Below are 18853 nucleotides of genomic sequence, written 5' to 3' on the forward strand. Positions count from 1 at the left end.
GAAGATTTCTATTTGAAGGGTTTTGCAACAAGAAGAAACATTGTGAAATAATAAAATTAGAAAAGTCACCTAATCCACATCCTCTACTGCTGAGAATTGCACATTATAATTGTAAATCAATGCTTTGATATGTTGCCATTTCAATGTAAAAAGGGGGGAAATCACACAGTTGGCAAGAAAATTAATCTCCACATACTGTACTAAACTGCTTATTTGTCATTAGTGTGAGGAAAACAACAAAAAAATTATTTTGCTGGTAAATGAAGTATTTTTTACTGACAAGCAGGAAGAACTAACTTCATAAAGCTTCTTTATTTAAGTTGTCCAACATATGAGACAAAACTTTCAGTCACAGACACCTAAAATTAGCTACCAAACACATTTAGGTTGATTTCAGAAGCTGTTGGATATCTGCAGCTCCTTGTTCTTCCATTCAGACAACTTTTAACACAGTTTCCAGCTATCTCATATGGCTGAACCTTAACCTACATGAACACTTGGTGTGGAGGAGGCAAAAGAGGTTTGAATTAATCTTTCCATTGCTTGCTTGCTCAATGGAAATCTTAATATCACTACAGATTAGACATCTCACATGTCAGATAATTAAAACTGCAGCATTAAGAGTGCAGACATAAATGGATGAGGATACACTGAAACAAACATATTAAAGCAAAACAGAACTTTGTGGAGAGAGAAAAAGTCCCCATGGCTTAGTGAGAGTAGAGTTGGGCAGCTTTGGTTTTTTGCCAGATCCTTTTGAGTCCCTAACATTGCTTAAAAATCACTTCCTTGGCTTTGTGCATGAAGGGAATCAACATCTGAATGCACACACACACACACACACACACACACACTCTCACATATACACAAGTACCCATGTGCATATGTACAGTGGATGTGCCTGTCTATGTTTGTATCTCCAGATATTTGTGGATTTTGATCACCTTCATCTCCTACAGCCTTCTGGATCAATCCTGCCGTTTATTAGTATTACTAATTCAAACAAAGACCTTATATTTTCTCTTCTAATCTGGCTCTTTATTTTGTTATCATGTGCTTCTGTCAGTGCTTTCCAAAAAGAGACCAAGGCATGCTGTCCTGGTGATCTCCTGGAGTGAAGATCAGCCATCAAAAAGACAGGAGGTTTGGAGAAGAGGAACAATATATAATAAATGTGTCAGAAGAGTCTGTAGCACAAATTGTGTTTTGAATAAAATAGCTGTTATAGTTCTAAGAGATCAGTCAGTCTTAAGAAGTGATGTTAAACATTTTGGGAACAACGGTGATTCAGCTGAAAAAAATCGGATTTTAGGGTAACCCCATATGAAATTGCATAATATATAATTGTGCAAAGATTTTCTTTATCCTTCATGATCAATGGAGCCTAAGATTTACTCTGCAATCACATGCTTTATATTGAAATAATTCTCTTTCCAGAGGATTTTAAAATTAACAACATCGAATTCAGTTAAGTACCTTATCTAGAAACAAAAGCATGAAGTTAAAAATCTGCCTTAGTTTTATGGAATCCTGCCATACTTTCATAGGTGGATTTGGGTCACATATGGGAGAATATGGTAGAGTGAAAAGATATTTAGTTCAAAGATGTGCCACTCAGTTGACTCTGGAACAGCTTGCACATAAAGAAGTACATCCCATGACTATTCAGTGATGATAATTTGTTAATTTACAGAACAGCCCAATTTTAAATCACAGAATGAAAAGAAAAGGATGATCCCCTGCTCTGAAGTGTTTGTCATTCCCAAAGTGCCAAATCCAGAATGGTGAGCAGAGATTTCTTTTCCTTTCCTCTCCCAACCAGAAATGGTACGAGCATCCCCAGCAGTGTCTAACACGGACCAGGAAAGCTGCAGGAGATGTTTCAGCCTCTCCAGCTGTCCCCTGGCTGTGCCTGCCTCCCTCTGCCAGGCTCCTAAGGAGCAAACAGCAGAGACAACGCATTTCTTACTTCCCCTTCGAGCCAGCGAAAGAGTTAATTTTAATACGAATGTGCAAGAATTAGAGTGTATGTTCTAGGGATTAAAGATCAGCTATTATAAATAGTCAATCTATAAGCCAGCGGCCACCAGCTCCCGCTGCACTTTGACCTTATCTTTATATGTAACAGGAAAGAGCCGCTCTGAGCCCAGCCTGGGGGGGACAAGGGCGCCTGCGGGAGCGGCCGGGCAGAGCGCACGCACCGGCGATTCCAGCGGACATGGACACGCTTTATGGCAGGAATAAGGAAGAGCATCCAGAGCCCATAAAAGCTGAGGTGCAGGGTAAGTGAAAGAAAAATCTGTGGTAAAACCAGCCGCTATTTTGGTGTTTTCTGATGCGTAAAAATCGTGACTCTTCTTCACCCGAGGCAGCGCTGGAAAGGGAAACTGAGAGAGAGGCGCAAGGGAAATTTGTTTAAAGGACTGATCTCAGATAATATTTGTGACCCTGCTGAGGGATTTTTCTCACTCCATGAGCATTTCTGTGTACTTTTCGAAAGTCTGTTTGAACAGGACTCACTGAAGTTGGTGATGAGGGAGAGCCCGGGATTCCATCTCGGCCACCCCCTCCCCCATGGCTCCGCTCCCACTTTCGCTTTCTCCCCTGTAACCCTTCCCTGCCCTCCGCTCCCCGGGGCTCCCGAATCGGGGCTCTTCACCCCTGGCACTCCTAAGCAGCAAAGCACCAGGACAGGATCCACAGGGTAGCGTTAAAAAGAAAATAACCCAGGAGAAACTGCGGAGTGTCCTTCGGCGACGCAGTTTAAAGTGGCTCTCCAGGCGAGGGGTGGCACTCGACCAACTCGTTCTTTTTCCCGGTTTCTTTTACTTTACAGAAGACTTTTTTTCCCAATAGCTACGTGAGAGGTTTGTTGCTGGGAGCCCCTGCTTAGTAAATCTTGGCCGTGTTGTTTGTGATATGTAGTCTAAGAAATGGTAGGAATCTGCCATTCCCAAGTACAAAACTTAAAACTTGCAGGGCTTTGTTCCTGTTCAGTTTCATAGCTGAATTGGAAAAGATTTTGTGTCAAGTCAGACAAAGTGTTTTATTTTAATGCCTTTGAATTATTTCATGCTTTGATGGGTTTATGCCTTTCAATTGTTTTTTTTTCTCAAGGAAACAACTTATTATAAAAACATTTGAAGTTATTTGCAAACAAACAACTTATCAGGCCTGATCTGTATTATGCAATAGTTTATTTGAACAAAGACTGAGTATTTCAGAAGGTAACGTAATACATACAAGACATTCCTTCTTTGAGAAAGAAAATAAAAGAGAACCATAACCCCTTCAAATATTTTGGTAGTCCTGAACTCTGCCAGTATTTTGGCTCCTTGTTACTCAATATGTACACTGTAAATATCTATCAGACTTCTAAAATCATCTGCCATTTAACCCATGCTCTGCTACAAGCATGTGATTTTACAGGCATGAGATGCTGTTACCATAGTTAATAAACGTCCAAATATTTGGGGATTTCACTGTGTCACTAATGTGTCCTCACCCATTACAGAAAAGAATAAGGTCCACATTTTTAAAGCTATATAAGCACTTTTGGTTGTTGATTTGGGGCCCCAGTGTGATTTACAGAAATGCTTAATTCCTGCTAAGATGAATTATCTGAAAACCTCACTAGTTGGCCCTTTGCTCCTTGTTTTTCATAATGAAATTATGTCAGAAATTACAAGGAATTGCACCAGAAATTTCAGAAACTAAATTAAGTCCACAGTGCTTTAAAAAGATCTTTTTCCCTTTCTTATCTTTCCTAGCAAAATTATCATATATCAAAATATACTACAGCTATTGCCTTGGAGTTTCTTGTGTTAGAAAGGAAAGTAAGGTTTAGTTTTCTGGGCTCTTCTAGAAAATAACAACAACAACAATAATGATGATGATAATGAAAGTTCCTCAGTTGTGTCAATTTTTAATGTACCTCATGTATTCCAGAGCTGTAACCCTGATGGAGTTATGCCTTAATGATGGTGCCCCATCTCTGGAATTGCTCAGGGCCAGGTTGGATGGGATTTTGAGCAAACTGGTCTCGTGGACCTGCCCACAGCAGGGGTTGGAATGAGTTAATTTTTAAGGTCCATAGGAGGGCATTTCTAGCTATTGTAAAGGGGTTTTAGCAAGAAGGTGTGTCAGCATAATCAATGTGGGATCACAAACTAAATGATAAGGAGAAATAGAAGTTCTGAAGAGCTTTTTTATGCACAGGTAATACCCAGAGCAGGAATTGTGTGAAGAAGCAGTGTGTGATCCTAAATGTTCCCTCAGGAGTCACAGGCACAAAGAAGCAAGTCAAGCTTTTTATATAATATCTGATATGCCTTTGTTCATCTCTTTAAACCTATTGACATTCTTTAATTGTTATTATTCTGTCAGTTAAGTGGTAGGTGATGCATCTCTTGCAGGGATTTGATGAGGAACATTTATGATTCAAGTCTCAACAGCACTTATGTATTTTCAGTACAATATTCATATACTTTATTGTGTACAAAACACTATATTATGACTAGTGTCACAAAAGCATTTCCCAAATTACATGATATTATGCTGTGTAATCTAATTAATGAAATTTTAGTGGAATTAATTTAGCCTGAAGTCTAAGCTGATGTGCTGAAAGCCAGTGCAAATCATATAACCTATAAAATATGTTTATTTCTGATAAGCTTGAGCTTTTTCTGGCCCAAGTAGAGGGGTTTAAATGGATCACTGTAAAATATGAAAGCAGGAAAGAAAGGTCCAATTTTATTTGCTTCCTGATAATTAACAAATTACATTCCAGCAGTCTCATTTTGTTATAATAATCTCCAATAGCAATAGTCATGCAGATTGTCACTAGTGCCACATTTTTGAGTAGGGGAAATTTTAGTTAACCCAAAGTCCAATATAATTATATGGTACTGGAAATCTCAACACACCTACAGTCTGTCTGACTGCATGAAGCCTCTGCCTTTAAGAAAAATATCCTGGAACATTCTCCTTGCCTAAATGAATACTGATAACTCCTTTTTGGTTACAGGGCAGCTGCCCACTTGGTTGGAAGGGGTGCTGCTCCGAAATGGCCCAGGGATGCACACCATAGGGGACAGCAAGTACAACCACTGGTTCGATGGCCTGGCTCTGCTGCACAGCTTTACATTTAAAAATGGTAAGTTGTTGCACATTGGATTGAAAGGAACTCAACAAGCCACATTTTGGTGCCTTAATGTGGCACCAATTTGCCACATTAATTGGCATTCTGTTCTGAATTGGGTTGCTAATTCTGTTCGGAGTTGGGTTGGGGTCTTGTGGGTTTTGTCTGCAGAGTGGTGTGTGAGGGGGGAACTGCTGTGGGGGAAGTCTCTCCACACACCCCCTGACACCCCACGCTTGACAGCAGCAGCTGGGATGTCTCTGCAGGGCTGTTTGCAGGGAGATTTACTTGTCCTTCCTTCTGCAGTGCTGAAGTTCAGTGCTGCTGTCACCCCAGCCCAGCACACACCCAGCCCTGGGCAGGTCACTGCAGGGCAGCCTTTGCCTCCCATCCCACAAAAACCTCACTGGGTTCCAGTGGCTCAGCCCCAGGGACTGTGGTGCCCAGAGGCTCTTCTGCTGTGCAGGAACAGCCCAGTTTCAGAGAGGACCAGCACTCCCCTTTTTGGGATTTAGTTGCAGCTATAACAGCTGCCAGGAGAGAAACTGGGCCACTGTGTCACTTCACATGTCAAACCTCACTTAAAATATTTGACACCCTACAGTCCCTCCTCCTGCCTGTCATCCTTATGGAAGAAAGACAGGCAGCTCTCTACCCTAAACAATTCAATTCCATTTTTTTTTCAGTTAAAACATTTTTCACCCATTCAGCTGTTACACAGTGAGAGACAGGATGGTTTACACCTGGATTCTTGTGGCAGAAAATATGTATCTATTTTAAAAAATGGGATTTACTCCTGTTATCCTCTAATCCTAGTATTTACTTTTTAGTTCCCATTTCTGTGGTTGGAAGCATTTAATGCCATTGCAGGATCTCTAGCCTGTCTAGCTCTACCTCCTTCAAAAATAAACTATAAAGAAATAGTCAGTGTGTTTTAAATTGCCAATATGTCTTACTTACCTAAAGCAAACACAGCTCACTTAGTTCAAGTACAGTGGAGATTCATTAAACTGTTGATTCCTTCAAGCAATCTGTTACTCCCATAACTAAATTTTTGCCAATATAGGAGATTTTTTCACCACCTGTAAATGGATTGTATAATTAATCATTTTTGCACACATTGTTTTATTTGCTGGAACAGTTTATCCAAATCCCTACTTTCCCCTCAAAATTTCCCCAGTATTAGTAGTGGAAGTCAGGAAATCTTGACAAATTGTTACCAGTCTCAGCAGCCATAGAGCCTTTAAAACAGGGAGCTGGGGGTATTGTTGGTTTTATTCCCAACTATTGTTGGCTCAAGGACAGCTGCTTGAGAAACCCTGGCTCTACCTGTGCTGATTTTTTGAAGGACTAAGCATAAAATGTGATTGAGACCTGTTTGTTCCTCCTCAGGTGAAGTTTACTACAGAAGTAAATATCTCCGAAGTGACACGTACAACTGTAACATAGAAGCAAACAGAATCATGGTGTCTGAGTTTGGGACTATGGCTTATCCAGATCCATGCAAAAACATATTTGCCAAGTAAGCAATGCTTTTCCCAACAAGATTCTTCTATCTACTTCTCTCTTCAGCACAGATGTCTTTTTGTTTACCTTTGACACATGTATACAAATACAACAGTTGATTTGTAAATTTACAATTGCTAAATATTAAAAAGGCCAAGAGGTATGAACTGTTTATGGTTTAGTCTAAGGCAAATATCTTAAATTCATTTTATCACCAATATTTGCTGCTTTATTCAGTAACAGAATTGGATTATATAAAAAACAAATGTTTTCTTTCTCCAGCTAGTGAAACATTTTGATACTCTGTAAGGGGAGAAACAACAAGAAAGAAAAACACTTAGAGATGGAGAAGGTATTAATACAAAGTCTATTCAACAACAAAAAAAAAGAGAAGCATCAATAGCTACAAAAAATTAGAAAAACTTTTTCATTAAAGATGGTTTAACAGAAAGGTGAGGTCTAGGCCATCATGTTATCCTTGGTCTTGTAAAATTGGCTGTAGGGATTCACTAATAGTGCAAATAGGTCACCCTTCTCTCCTTGCCACTGAGCTTTCTCTGGTGACCTCAAACCTGATATTTGGTAAGGACACAAACACAGACAGTTATTGCAAAAGAGCTGATATGTTGTAAGTTGTTCCCCTGACATGAGATTTTCTTCCCTCTTCCAATAGCAATAGAGGAACTCTGGCATTTGAGGTTCAAAAAGGTTATAGCAACTTTGTCTTGGCTTCTAGTGACTGTGATGAAATCATACACTGATAAAGGAAACTGTCAAGCCTACAGGATGTCCAATCTTCTTTGAAATCCTAATTGTGATGTGGAATAACACTGATAACAAAAGTATTCCATTGGGGAGTGTATGAATCCATCTATTTAATGGAGCTGAAAAACCTACCAGCTTTTAGGTAGGAACTGGTAGGCCAAATTTTCCCAAGATAGGACAGAAGAGTGAGTAATTAATCCATGCTGATAAACCAGTGCATGTCCTAGAGCTGACAGCAGGAATGGGCCTGGATGCCCATGTGTGTGTAAAACCAGTTACCTGCATGTCCTTAACCCTCCCCCAGGCCATGGGCTTTGGAGAAATCCATCTCCTCTGCTCTCCCAGCCTTTCCAGGGAGCTGGGGCAGCAGGGACGGGCAGCCCCAGGGCTGTGGCACTGCAGGGTCACTTGTGCTCCATGTGGGGGAAAGGCAGCTCCAGCTTCTGTGGCTCTAATGAAATTTCCTCTGGACAGGGCATTCTCCTATTTGTCTCACACCATTCCTGAGTTCACAGACAACTGTCTCATCAACATTATGAAAGCTGGGGATGATTTTTATGCTACTGGTGAGACTAACTTCATCAGGAAAATTAATCCACAGACTCTGGAGACATTGGAGAAGGTACAAACCACCATCTGTCATTCTGGTTCTTTGTCTGCTGATGAATAAATTTCAGGCTGACACATGAGGATGCTTTAACATGTTCAGGACACAAAATGCTTTTCTTCTACTGTTGTCTTACTTTTGAAATCATGGTAAAGTGAAATAGTGAAGATACCAAAAGATACAAGAGATCTTTTAAGAACTCCTGAGTTCAAATTTAAATCTTATTTAGTTTGGGAAAAGCTGGGCTTTGAGCAATTTCACTTGTACATAATCTAGGAAGGTTGCAGGAATAATTGCACAGTTACATGATTATTTTGGGTGATTGCCATTATTATGTATCTGTAGTTATAAAATTATTTACGTCATTAAAAAATCAGTAGGTCAGTTATATGACTACTTTTCAAGGACCTTATGTAAGATTTTATTTAATTATTAAAATGAGAACTTGAAATATTGAAATATATACAAAGATTTTTTTTTTCTAGCCCACACTACAGTTTGAGTCCAATTTCCAAACTTTAGATAAGATAGAAATCTTTTAGCTCCAGCAGATTGCCAGACAGCTCTGTTAAATAAAGTGCTTTCAGGGTGAAATGGGCATTTGCAGAATAACTTGCTTAGCTAATCCTCCCTGATGTTATGTGGTTTCAAGGGAGAGGTGGCTCTAATTCAGATTCTGTAACTTGATTTAGCCTTGAATAAGGAGCTCATTTGAATACCTACAGAAGTGTTTTGGTTTAATTATTTAAATTTCAAAGCCATTTGTAAATGGGGTGCCAATATAAGGCTGCCAGGGCTAAAAGTCTGGTGGTTTTGTGCTGTTAGCTGAGATCAATTTTCATTCTCTTACACATCTCTCAAATCTCTTATTGTATCCTTTTCCAGGTTGACTACAACAAATATGTAGCTGTAAATTTGGCAACTTCTCACCCCCACTATGACAGTGCAGGAAATGTTCTCAACATGGGCACTTCAATAGTTGATAAAGGGAAGACAAAATACCTTTTATTTAAGATTCCTTCCTCTGTACCAGGTAAGAAATATGTGTTATTGATATTTTCTAGTAACTTTGTTAGCAATTTCTTTTCTTCAAAGGGCAGGGATGGTGATACATCTATTCTAGTAACCAATGGTGTTCATTTTCTTAATTTCAACTTATTGTGAACTTCATATTAACTGCTTAGCCTGTCTGGGCAAGTGCTGTTACAAAGGCTCCTCTTGAGTACTGTGTAAACAGGGTGTTTCAGTAAGAAGAAACTTACTTGTAGATGAAGATTCTAAAACAATTATAGGGCAGTACAAATAATTTGAAGTTGTAAATTTTAATTTCTTTATAATGAAATTTCTCTGCAAATGCTGATACTATGATTATAGTGAAAGCATGAGACCAAATAAAACCTAATATAGAGTTAATTCCTCTCTAGCCTGGCCAATACTGGCCCTTGCTGAAATGCTGTCCATTGTTCACAGAGCAAATCCCATGCTCTTTTTCCTTCAAGATCGGTTTTTGGTGTGTATTGTTGAAAACCAGCTTCTATTGTGTTGTCTGTCCCTTCTTGAACAATCCAGAGGCCTTCCACAGTCTCCCCAGTTTGCAATTTTTAACTGGGGCTCAAATTTGGGGACGTCTCCTTAGAAGTTAAAAACCACAGACGTATTTGAACCCCTTTTTAAAGCTGCTGATTTAATTAAACGTATTTCTCCTCCATGCTGGAATTTCTGAAGACAGTAATCAGTGGAATCAAAGCCCAGGACAAGGGGGCTGTGCCTGAATGGATGCAGCAGTGACTTCACTGCATTGCTTCCTGCATGCAAAGTTCTATGTTAATTATACAGGAGTAAACAAACACTTTCTTAACAGGAAAATGCAAATAAAACTGAAAGGAACCAGTTCTTCCCTGCCTGGGAGAAATCCAAGCACAAGTTTGGAATGGAATTTATTAGGAATATAATTTTAATTTTTATCATTTAATTTCAGAACACGAAAAGAAGAAATCTTGTTTCAAGCACCTGGAAGTGGTTTGCTCTGTCCCTTCTCGCTCTCTGCTCCACCCCAGCTACTACCACAGCTTTGGAATCACAGAGAACTACATTATCTTCATAGAGCAGCCCTTCAGACTGGATATCCTCAAAATGGCAACTGCTTACATGCGAGGTGTGAGCTGGGCTTCCTGCCTTGCCTTTAACAAGGATGATAAGGTACTTTTCTTTCTGCTGAGCAATGGAATCAGGCAGGCCAGTGACCTCTTCCACACTGTTCTGTTTTTCTTCTGGTTCATTCATTTCAGTTGTCACTCTTTTTTTTTTTTTTTTCTTTTCAAACCTTAATTTTCATGTTGCACAGTTGTTTTAGAAGCTGTATGTTTTGGAATACTGTCTCCCATATCCAGAAATTGCTCAAATAATATCTGAGGCTGAAGCTCTTGAGAGAGAGGATTGTTTGGCATTGCTAGAAATACTGTGTGCTAGCAGAGAAATTCCAATCTGCCCTAGCATCTGAGACAGATCCAGTTGCTCCTTGTCCAAACAAAATTCTGTGTCTGGTGGGTGAGATCTGCTCCAGCTGCACTGCATGTGCTGGAGAGCCCCACTGGTGGAAAAGCCTGCACTGAACAAAAGAGTCTTCCACTGTGGGAACTGAGGGGAAAACTGTTTTCTGAGGATCTTATTTCCACTTGCTTTGGGCATCAACACATGGGACTTGCTGAGGTACAGGGCACCAGCACCACAGAAACTCTCAACCAAGGCAGATTTATTTAACTTAAAAAGAGAGAAGGAGATTTTCCAGGTTTTTCTGGAAAACTTCAATCCTCAGCCTAGCCCAAATAGTAATTTGCAACAGTAAAATGAGCTAAAGTTGTTCCACATTTGTTTTACTGCTGTGTTTTCTTCAGGTTGAAACCCCTTGTCTGCTAGCAGCAAACCCTGAGTTCTTAATATCCTTCAGTAAAAATACACAGGGATTAGAATGTTGATGGCTACCATTAGAGAACAGTTTTCTTAATAACTATTTGCTGATTCTGAATGGCTTTAAATAATGTTTTCTCTCTTTCAGACTTGGTTTCACTTTATAGACAGGAGGACTAAAAAAGAAGTGTCCACCAAGTTTTACACTGATGCTATGGTGTTTTTTCACCATATAAATGCTTATGAAGAGGATGGCCACATTATTTTTGATATTATTGCCTATACAGACAATAGCTTATATGACATGTTTTATTTAAAAAACCTGACTAAAGACTTTGAAGAGAATGTCAAACTCACCTCCATACCAACCTGCAGAAGATTTGTGGTTCCTCTGCAGTGTGACAAGGTAGAAAGAAAATTACTTTTTAACCTGTTTTCTGATTGGTAATTTAAAATACATCAGTGTGAATAATTGGTGTATTATTAGTTGCCAGCCCTCGTGTGTAAATTTCTGATTCTGTGATACCCAGAGCTTGCAGGAGGTTTGGTTTCTGCATGTCCTGTGGGAAATGGCAGTGGGCAGCTGCACATGGTTCTGTGGATTGGATCCCTGTGCTGACACCATCCACTCTGGAGAACAGAGCTGTGAAGAAGATGTCATTTTCTTCCCAATGAGATTAATTGTTATATGCCATCAAACAGAAGCAGACAGACCCACTTGGCTGTTAACTGCAAGGGCATGCAGGTTCTGCACAATCTGTTTCTTACACTTCACTGGAAGCCCACATACAATACATGCATGCTCCCAACTGGTGCAATGGTTCAATTAAAACTAGAAGATATCATTTAAGTGTGATATATAGCAGGAAGAGAAAAGATTTTATCTTTTAGTTTAATTTAAAGCATCACTTTACATCATTGTTTGCAGGGAAGATTTTATACTGCCCAGCAACCTGGGCAAGTTTCTGCCTGATACTTTTGGAATGGATATTACCTTTTCTTTCTGCATCCTAGAACATTGCTGCTCTGTTCTTTTCTCAGAAACAGCTCTGCAGCAATGACAAAGGATGTGATGGATCACACCAGCTGTTCTGCAATCTTAAGAATTCAGCAGTAGGACATTATAGAGTGTATCACACCTATTTTTGCACTTGATTTTTAGCAGGTGCAAAAACCTAACCTTGGTGACTTGCAGTGAAAATTTGACACCTTGTTCCTTGAAACCCATCTTCATTCATTAAATTCTCAAATTTATGGTACTTCTGGACCATAGCCATGTGCATCTAAACATTTCTAAGGACTCAGTGTGATTCAAAATAATTATTCTATGTTATAATAAAATACTCTGAGTGCAACAAGATTTCTAATGAAAACCTCAGAATCTAAAATGCCATAAATTGTTAATATTAATACCATACTCAGGAAAAATCTAACTTAGAAGCATATTTTTAGAGATCTATGACATTTCCAGCATTTTTCTCTTTCAGGATGCTGTAGTGGATTCTAATTTAGTGACACTTCCCTCTACTGCAACTGCTGTAAAGGAGAAAGATGGAAGCATCTATTGCCAATCTGAAATCCTATGTGAAGGTGAGATACATCCTTTAAATATCTGATGCTACATCAGTTTTATATTATTACAGGATTCCAAGTCTGATCTTGCAACTATTAGTATGGTTTGCTAATCTATTTGTTAAAAGAGTAATTTTAGTTAAATAAGTCTGTTATAAGTAGTACTTCAAGTTTAGCTGCATTTTATAAAGATTGCCATTGAAAGAGGATTTTTAACCTCTTATCAGGGGATAATAGCAGAAATATGTAAATACAAAATTACCTAAGGTGGAAGTAATTTCTTAGAATGGTAGCCTCCAATTCTATCCCAGTTATAAGGAAAGAAAAAAAACCCAAACAGAAAAGGCCTCATAAATTCCAGTCTAATGAATCCCTAAGAATAAAAAATTGTTGCCTTTTGAAGTAACAGCCCTGGCTTACTTATGTTAGTACCCATCTTCAGATTCTTAGAAATTCAGACATTCAAAGTCTATACAACACCTTTATTAAGTAGTTCCAAGGTTTTTTTACAGGGCAAAACCTCCTGAAGATTGCTGTGTCTCTATAGATGTACATTTGAGGTTTTCTCTTGTCTTGTTTCTAAGTCTTGAAGTTTATTTTATGCAGGGATAGAACTGCCTCGCATCAACTATGACTACAATGGCAAAAAATACAAATATGTCTTTGCAACACGAGTCCAGTGGAGTCCAATTCCCACAAAGGTATAATTAACATTTATAAAGACAGTGTTTTCCCATTGGTGGGCCATTCACATGCAAAGAAACATGAAATGCCTAAATTCTCATAAGGATAAGTTCATGTTGTACCATTTCCCTCATAAAGTGTTCATAAACTCAGGCTTCTTACTCCAGCTTTATGTTCCATGAAAGTCTCTTGAATAACTACTGAGACTTTTTCTGCTAAATTGGGCTGAACCTTCTGTGATGTGCCAGGAACTACAAAGAAGAGAGTAGGAAAAAGAAGTATTATTTACATGTATATATTTATTTTTTTTCCCTTTAGGAAACCTAGCAGAAAAATAAGATATTGTAATACTACCTAATAAATTTTAAATATTAAAACAATATCTATTTTTTATATTTTGCTGGCTAGGTCTCTATTAGAGGTAGCAAATGCTTTATTTACATGTGCATGATTCCAGGAGACAGCCTGGAGTACAAATAGATTAACAGGGAAAGTATTTAATTAAGATTTAAAGATTAAATAAAATTAAGATAAATTACAGATTTAAATGTATGAGTATTATATGGACAAACTCACTCTTTACAATTCTTGTTCTGTGACTACAAGGCAGCACAAATTGCAGTCACTGTTGGTTCTTGCATATAATTTCCACAACTGATTACAAAATAGAGCTGGATTTCTGCATGATGCAAGAAAATTTATTGCAGCACATCTGACAATAACTCAAACAATTCTGCAAGGTTATTATTTACAGTGTAGATAATCTCTGCTTGACTCAAATATAATAAAAAACACTGGTAGGAAGATCTTTTTTCACATCAGTTGCAGTTTAATGAATGCAAGAACAACAACCTAATCCTTAGGTAAAGTCTGTCAGTGAAAGTGCTGTCATCTTGGCTAGAAGAGAGAATCCTTTCTAATTCTTCCTCCAGTAATTTGAATAGTTTCACTTTTGTGTAAACATATTCTTTGACTAAAGATCAAAATGGAAAAGAATAGAACTGCATCTCTATGGGTAGAGAAAAGGCCTTAATGGAAGTGAACTGAAAATGCCAGGCACCCCCTCTGGCCATTGCTTTGGCCACTCAGTGGGATGAAAATCCACCCTCTGCTCCTTCAGAAAGCACCAGTGTCTGCCTCACTGCTTTGATCTCTACACCTCACTAGGAACAGCCTTTCTTCTGGCACATGTACCCTACTGAGCAGCAGAAGGCCTTGAGCAATATGGAAGTAGCAATAAAAGGAAAATAATTCTCAGGATTAGAAAATGGCAATTCAAATCCTGTTTCCTGCTTTACTACAGAATCTCAGTGATTTGGAACAAGTCACTTAAATATTCTGTGTCTTGGACTCTCTGCAGTGAGGGGCATTACTGACAGTGAAGGCTCTCTTGTGGCCTGTTAGCATTTGTGAACTATTAAACACCCATAAATGAAAGGTGCAATTGTAATCTAGTGGAATGAAATCAAAAGAACATTGTGTGATTATGCAGCCATAAAATGTGACTCTAAAATGTAACATTTTCCAGGTGTTTCTTCTTGTGATGATACCTGCCTTAACTCAGCACTGATCCCCACTGCCAGCAGTGTATTCATGTTGTACCTTTGGAAAAAGCCACTGCCAGGGTCACTGACATTTTTCTTTTCTTGTCACAACCATGTAGATTGCAAAATTTAATACCCAGACAAAGGAAATGCTCCAGTGGGGACAGAATGACTGCTGGCCATCCGAGCCTGTTTTTGTTCCCAGCCCTGATGCAAAAGAAGAGGATGATGGTAAAATAATGACAACATTCTGAAAGCTGGAATTACATGAGTTTTGTATTAAATCTTACAAGATTCAATATTCTTAGTCAAGAAAGTTGGGTTAATGCTTCCACTTTGAGATGGGGTTATCTTTTCTGCTTAGTGAAATTTTCCTATGTTTCTAATTCTTCATTTGTGTGTCACAGGTGTTGTTCTGACCTGTGTTGTGAAAACTGATCCAAAGGATCCACCCTTCCTACTTGTCTTGGATGCTAAAACATTCACAGAGCTGGGTCGAGCCATAGTGAATGTGGAAATGCATATGGACCTGCATGGAGTGTTTATACCACAGCAAGACATGAAAACTGAGACTGAGTAAAATCTGTTTGTTGTATTGCACAGACTGACATAACCTTCTACTGAATGTGGGAAAATATCCTTCAGGAACAGCCTTCTCTTATGATAAGAAATGACTAATTATAACCTTCTCAATATCTACATATAATCTCTTAAAAGAGACAGAAATGACTTTATTACAAATAATTGTGTGCATAACTGGTATATCATTATTCCAAAAGAAGAATTATCAATATTGAAGTGCTAATGTTGAATACAGCTGGTGGGGCAAGGAATAGGAGAGAAAGGTAACAAGAAATGTTTTCTTTGAGTAGAACAAAGCTTTCTGAGCAAATGAAGTACTGTATTCATAGGGTGACACATGGCATGAGTCACTCATGTCTGCAGGTCATGTAACTTCCATGGGCTGTTGCAAGACTGCAGCTGACAATGAAAGTTGTCTCCTGCCAGAAAACCTTATGTTAAACTATCTACCATGATACCAATAATTCATGGCAATATATTCTCTTGGTGCTTGATTTCTTAAACTCTACCATAACCAAAGTATTATCCTGAGGTGCTACATTTTTCTTATCCAGAACCTAACCCATTCCTCCAGCTTTTCTAATAATTTCATGGTGTATTTTTAGCTTGTATGTTGACAAAACCAAGTAACTTTATTGAAATGGAGTACATGGTTATATGTAGCACTCAATTATACTATAGTGACATTCAATATTAAGCAGTTTTTATTTTATTATTTAAATCAGTTTTCCTTGGCAGGATATCTGCCATGGCATTTCATGTGATTAGATGATTACATTGTGTAAAAGATAAGAAGAATTGTTTGCTATTGCCACTATTATCTGTTAATAGCAGTGTGTATGTGAATGAGGGCGGTGTATTCCTAGCAGAACTCAGACACACATGTGTGAAAAACAGTTTAGGGAAAGAGTGAAAGATCTAATTTAGGCCTCATCTGAACCCCACAGCAGCTGAAACTAGGAGCTGTTATTGCCATAAATGAGCATTCCTTTATGTCTGCTTAGGAGCACCCATGTTCTCACATGTGTTTATCCTTGTCTATACCAGATGCTTCCTAATAAAAGTGCACAACTCTGACTCACAGTCACAATTAAAATGCACATTTCAACACAAAGTGAAGTGCCAAGCACAGTGTGACTGGTTGTGTTACAGAAATTGTATTTCTTACCCCTTCCCCTGCCACTGTATTCCTGATTTGAGTTATTGACTTTTCTTTAAGTGTGAGATTCTTTTGCTTTGAATTTTATTTTCTCATTGTAGATATCTTTGCTGTTGGAGGCATCTTTACTGATGGAGAAAACCAGGTGCACATCCATCCATTTTGGGTGTTCATCTGGTCTGTCTGTATCACCACACAGCTCAGGTACCTCTCACTTTGACACACACGTGCCCTCAGTGCTGCTCACAGTGTTTCACAGGAAGGAAACAGAATGAAATTGTCATTTATTACCTCCCCACCACATGAGAATCTGTGCTTGGTGAACTGTTTGTGATTACTTAACGTGTTTGTGGCAGAGCAGGAACTGAACCAACATCATTCACAGTTCCTGTAACAACCAGACCTCTGTTCCTCTGCTTAAGTCTTTGCACTTTGTTAGGATATAGATATACAGGCTATTTTTAATGTAAAAAAACCAAACACTGTGGTCAGATCTAGTTAACATATGCAGGTTTGGGCATTCAAATGTTTACATGTTCCATAAAATGGAAATAAACACTTCAGCAGTAAGGTGTGTCTGCAGAAATAGTCACTTTTAGTGTTTCCAAGGCATATTACCGTTAGTATTTAATAGAACTTTATCTTCTAAAGAAGAAATTTAATTCCATTTTTGTAAATAATATACAACCAGTACTGGAAGAGAAGACTGACTTGTGATATTGGCAAAAGACATCAGCTCTGGGGTTGTTTCTTTTCATATGAAAAAGTTTGGATTTAACAAAGGTCCACAAATACATTTCTAGAATTAAAAGGTGGCAATCAATCAAAAGTCTAACCATTGTTACAGATTTTCTTCTAAGAGTTTGTCTCTAGAATTTCTTCTGTAGTACTCACAGGGTTGTTTTTGGATAATCATAGGTTTGGATACAGGAGTTACTTGACTTCTGAGGAGATAATTTTTACTGGTAAAGATGACAGGATAGGGGACACACTCATCATAAAAACAACCTGTAGTCTAAGCAAGCAAATGTGTTATTTACATTCATGTAGAAATAATGCAGAAAATAAATGATAAGAACTTGTCTTGGGTATGATTTTTCAAATGAGATGTGCCCTATTCCCTTGGTGAGTACTACACAGGATTTGATTAGCATTAAGTTTGTAGTTAACCTGAGGAGAAAAACAGTGATGTAAAATGATTCTGCATTTGCTAATCCCAGTATCCTCCTGTAGCAGAGACAATAGGAATAAAACCATACAGCTAATCACAAATTTGTTCAAGAATGTGTTTAGTGGTTGCAATACCAATCTGATGAAACATTTGCCCTGAATATGGTAACACACTATCATTTCCAGGCTGACAGAAGCAAGGGGAAATGCAGATATGCTTTGCCAAGTGGCTGCAAGGCTCGTGGGGTTTTTTTGATGTGGTAACATGGCACGTGGTAATGAGTGTCATTTGGTTTGCTTCTGACACCCTTTGCTATGAATGAAATCTCAAGGGCCAGAAAGGTTTGATTCTTCTTTTGCACCAATTTAAGTCATAAATTTGCCCCACAGAATTCATGGAATGATTATAATAATGGCTTAACACAAATCTAGATGGAGTGAGTGCAAATAAAAAATAGTAAAGATAAGTATCTCCATTAAAGGAAAAATACATAGTTGAGTGAGAGAACCAGGCCCCAGGTATGCATACATATAATTAATTACCTCAGAGATGTTACAAATGGACCTTGATAGAGTGGTTTGGTTTGTTGTTGTTTTGGTTTGGTGGGGTTTTTTTTGTTAATGCTTTCATTAAATGGAACAAATAACAAGGTATAACAATGAATTTGTTCTCTGGAACTGGATATTATCTGTTACACCTTGTCCCATTGCCCCACCTAGGCAGCAGGAGGAAGCAGAAACAGTGTTTACGAGGACAGGTTAAAAACCAGAAATGCAACAATGTTTGCTTCTGTACCAATCTGTGCAGGTGCCAGGGAAACACACCAGTGTCTTTCTTTTCAAATAACCAGGCCACTCAATGACAGCTTTCACAATAATTTAAACCACTGCTCCCTTGGGCCTGCAATTACCTGAGTATTAATGACAAGCAAAACACATCTTTCCCCTGAAGCCAAGGAGCAGTGTGCTCTCTGCCTTCATTACCCTCAAAGAGAGCTGAGGATGTGTCCTGTGGATCCTCAGCCTACACCTGACATCCTGCATAATTACACCCAAGCAGGAAAAAAGTGGCCTTCTAATATTTGTAAATGGGCATGTACGACAACAAGTGTTGCACAGCCACTGGTGTTTCATGCACATTGCTGGGGGTTTGGTCTTCTGTCCTACATCCTCTGCTCCTAAAACTCCTGCTCAGAGCTGCACAACAAAGCTGCAGC

General features: G+C 38.6%; 1 protein-coding gene across 1 annotated transcript; it reads left to right on the plus strand.

Annotated features, from left to right (window-relative positions):
* Positions 1–2162: 2162 nt before the first annotated feature.
* On the plus strand, positions 2163–17548 carry BCO1 (beta-carotene oxygenase 1). The gene is made up of 11 exons (XM_066557692.1): positions 2163–2282; positions 5027–5155; positions 6533–6662; positions 7886–8033; positions 8904–9051; positions 9997–10217; positions 11074–11331; positions 12413–12515; positions 13104–13198; positions 14845–14956; positions 15133–17548. Exons 1-11 carry the CDS (start codon positions 2219–2221, stop codon positions 15303–15305), a joined length of 1581 nt encoding a protein of 526 aa, XP_066413789.1. The 5' UTR covers positions 2163–2218; the 3' UTR covers positions 15306–17548.
* The last annotated feature ends 1305 nt before the right edge of the window (positions 17549–18853 follow it).

Source organism: Molothrus aeneus, chromosome 11 (genome assembly GCF_037042795.1).
Source record: "Molothrus aeneus isolate 106 chromosome 11, BPBGC_Maene_1.0, whole genome shotgun sequence".
NCBI classification, from domain to species: Eukaryota; Metazoa; Chordata; class Aves; order Passeriformes; family Icteridae; genus Molothrus; species Molothrus aeneus.

What these genes read in the sequence shown, in the direction of transcription:
- BCO1 (XM_066557692.1), top strand. Translation starts at nt 2,219, where the DNA reads ATGGACACGCTTTATGGCAGGAATAAGGAAGAGCATCCAGAGCCCATA. An exon ending in CATAAAAGCTGAGGTGCAGG is followed by an intron (nt 2,283 to 5,026) that starts GTAAGTGAAAGA and finishes TTTTGGTTACAG; the next exon opens with GGCAGCTGCCCACTTGGTTG. An exon ending in GGAGTCCAATTCCCACAAAG is followed by an intron (nt 13,199 to 14,844) that starts GTATAATTAACA and finishes ACAACCATGTAG; the next exon opens with ATTGCAAAATTTAATACCCA.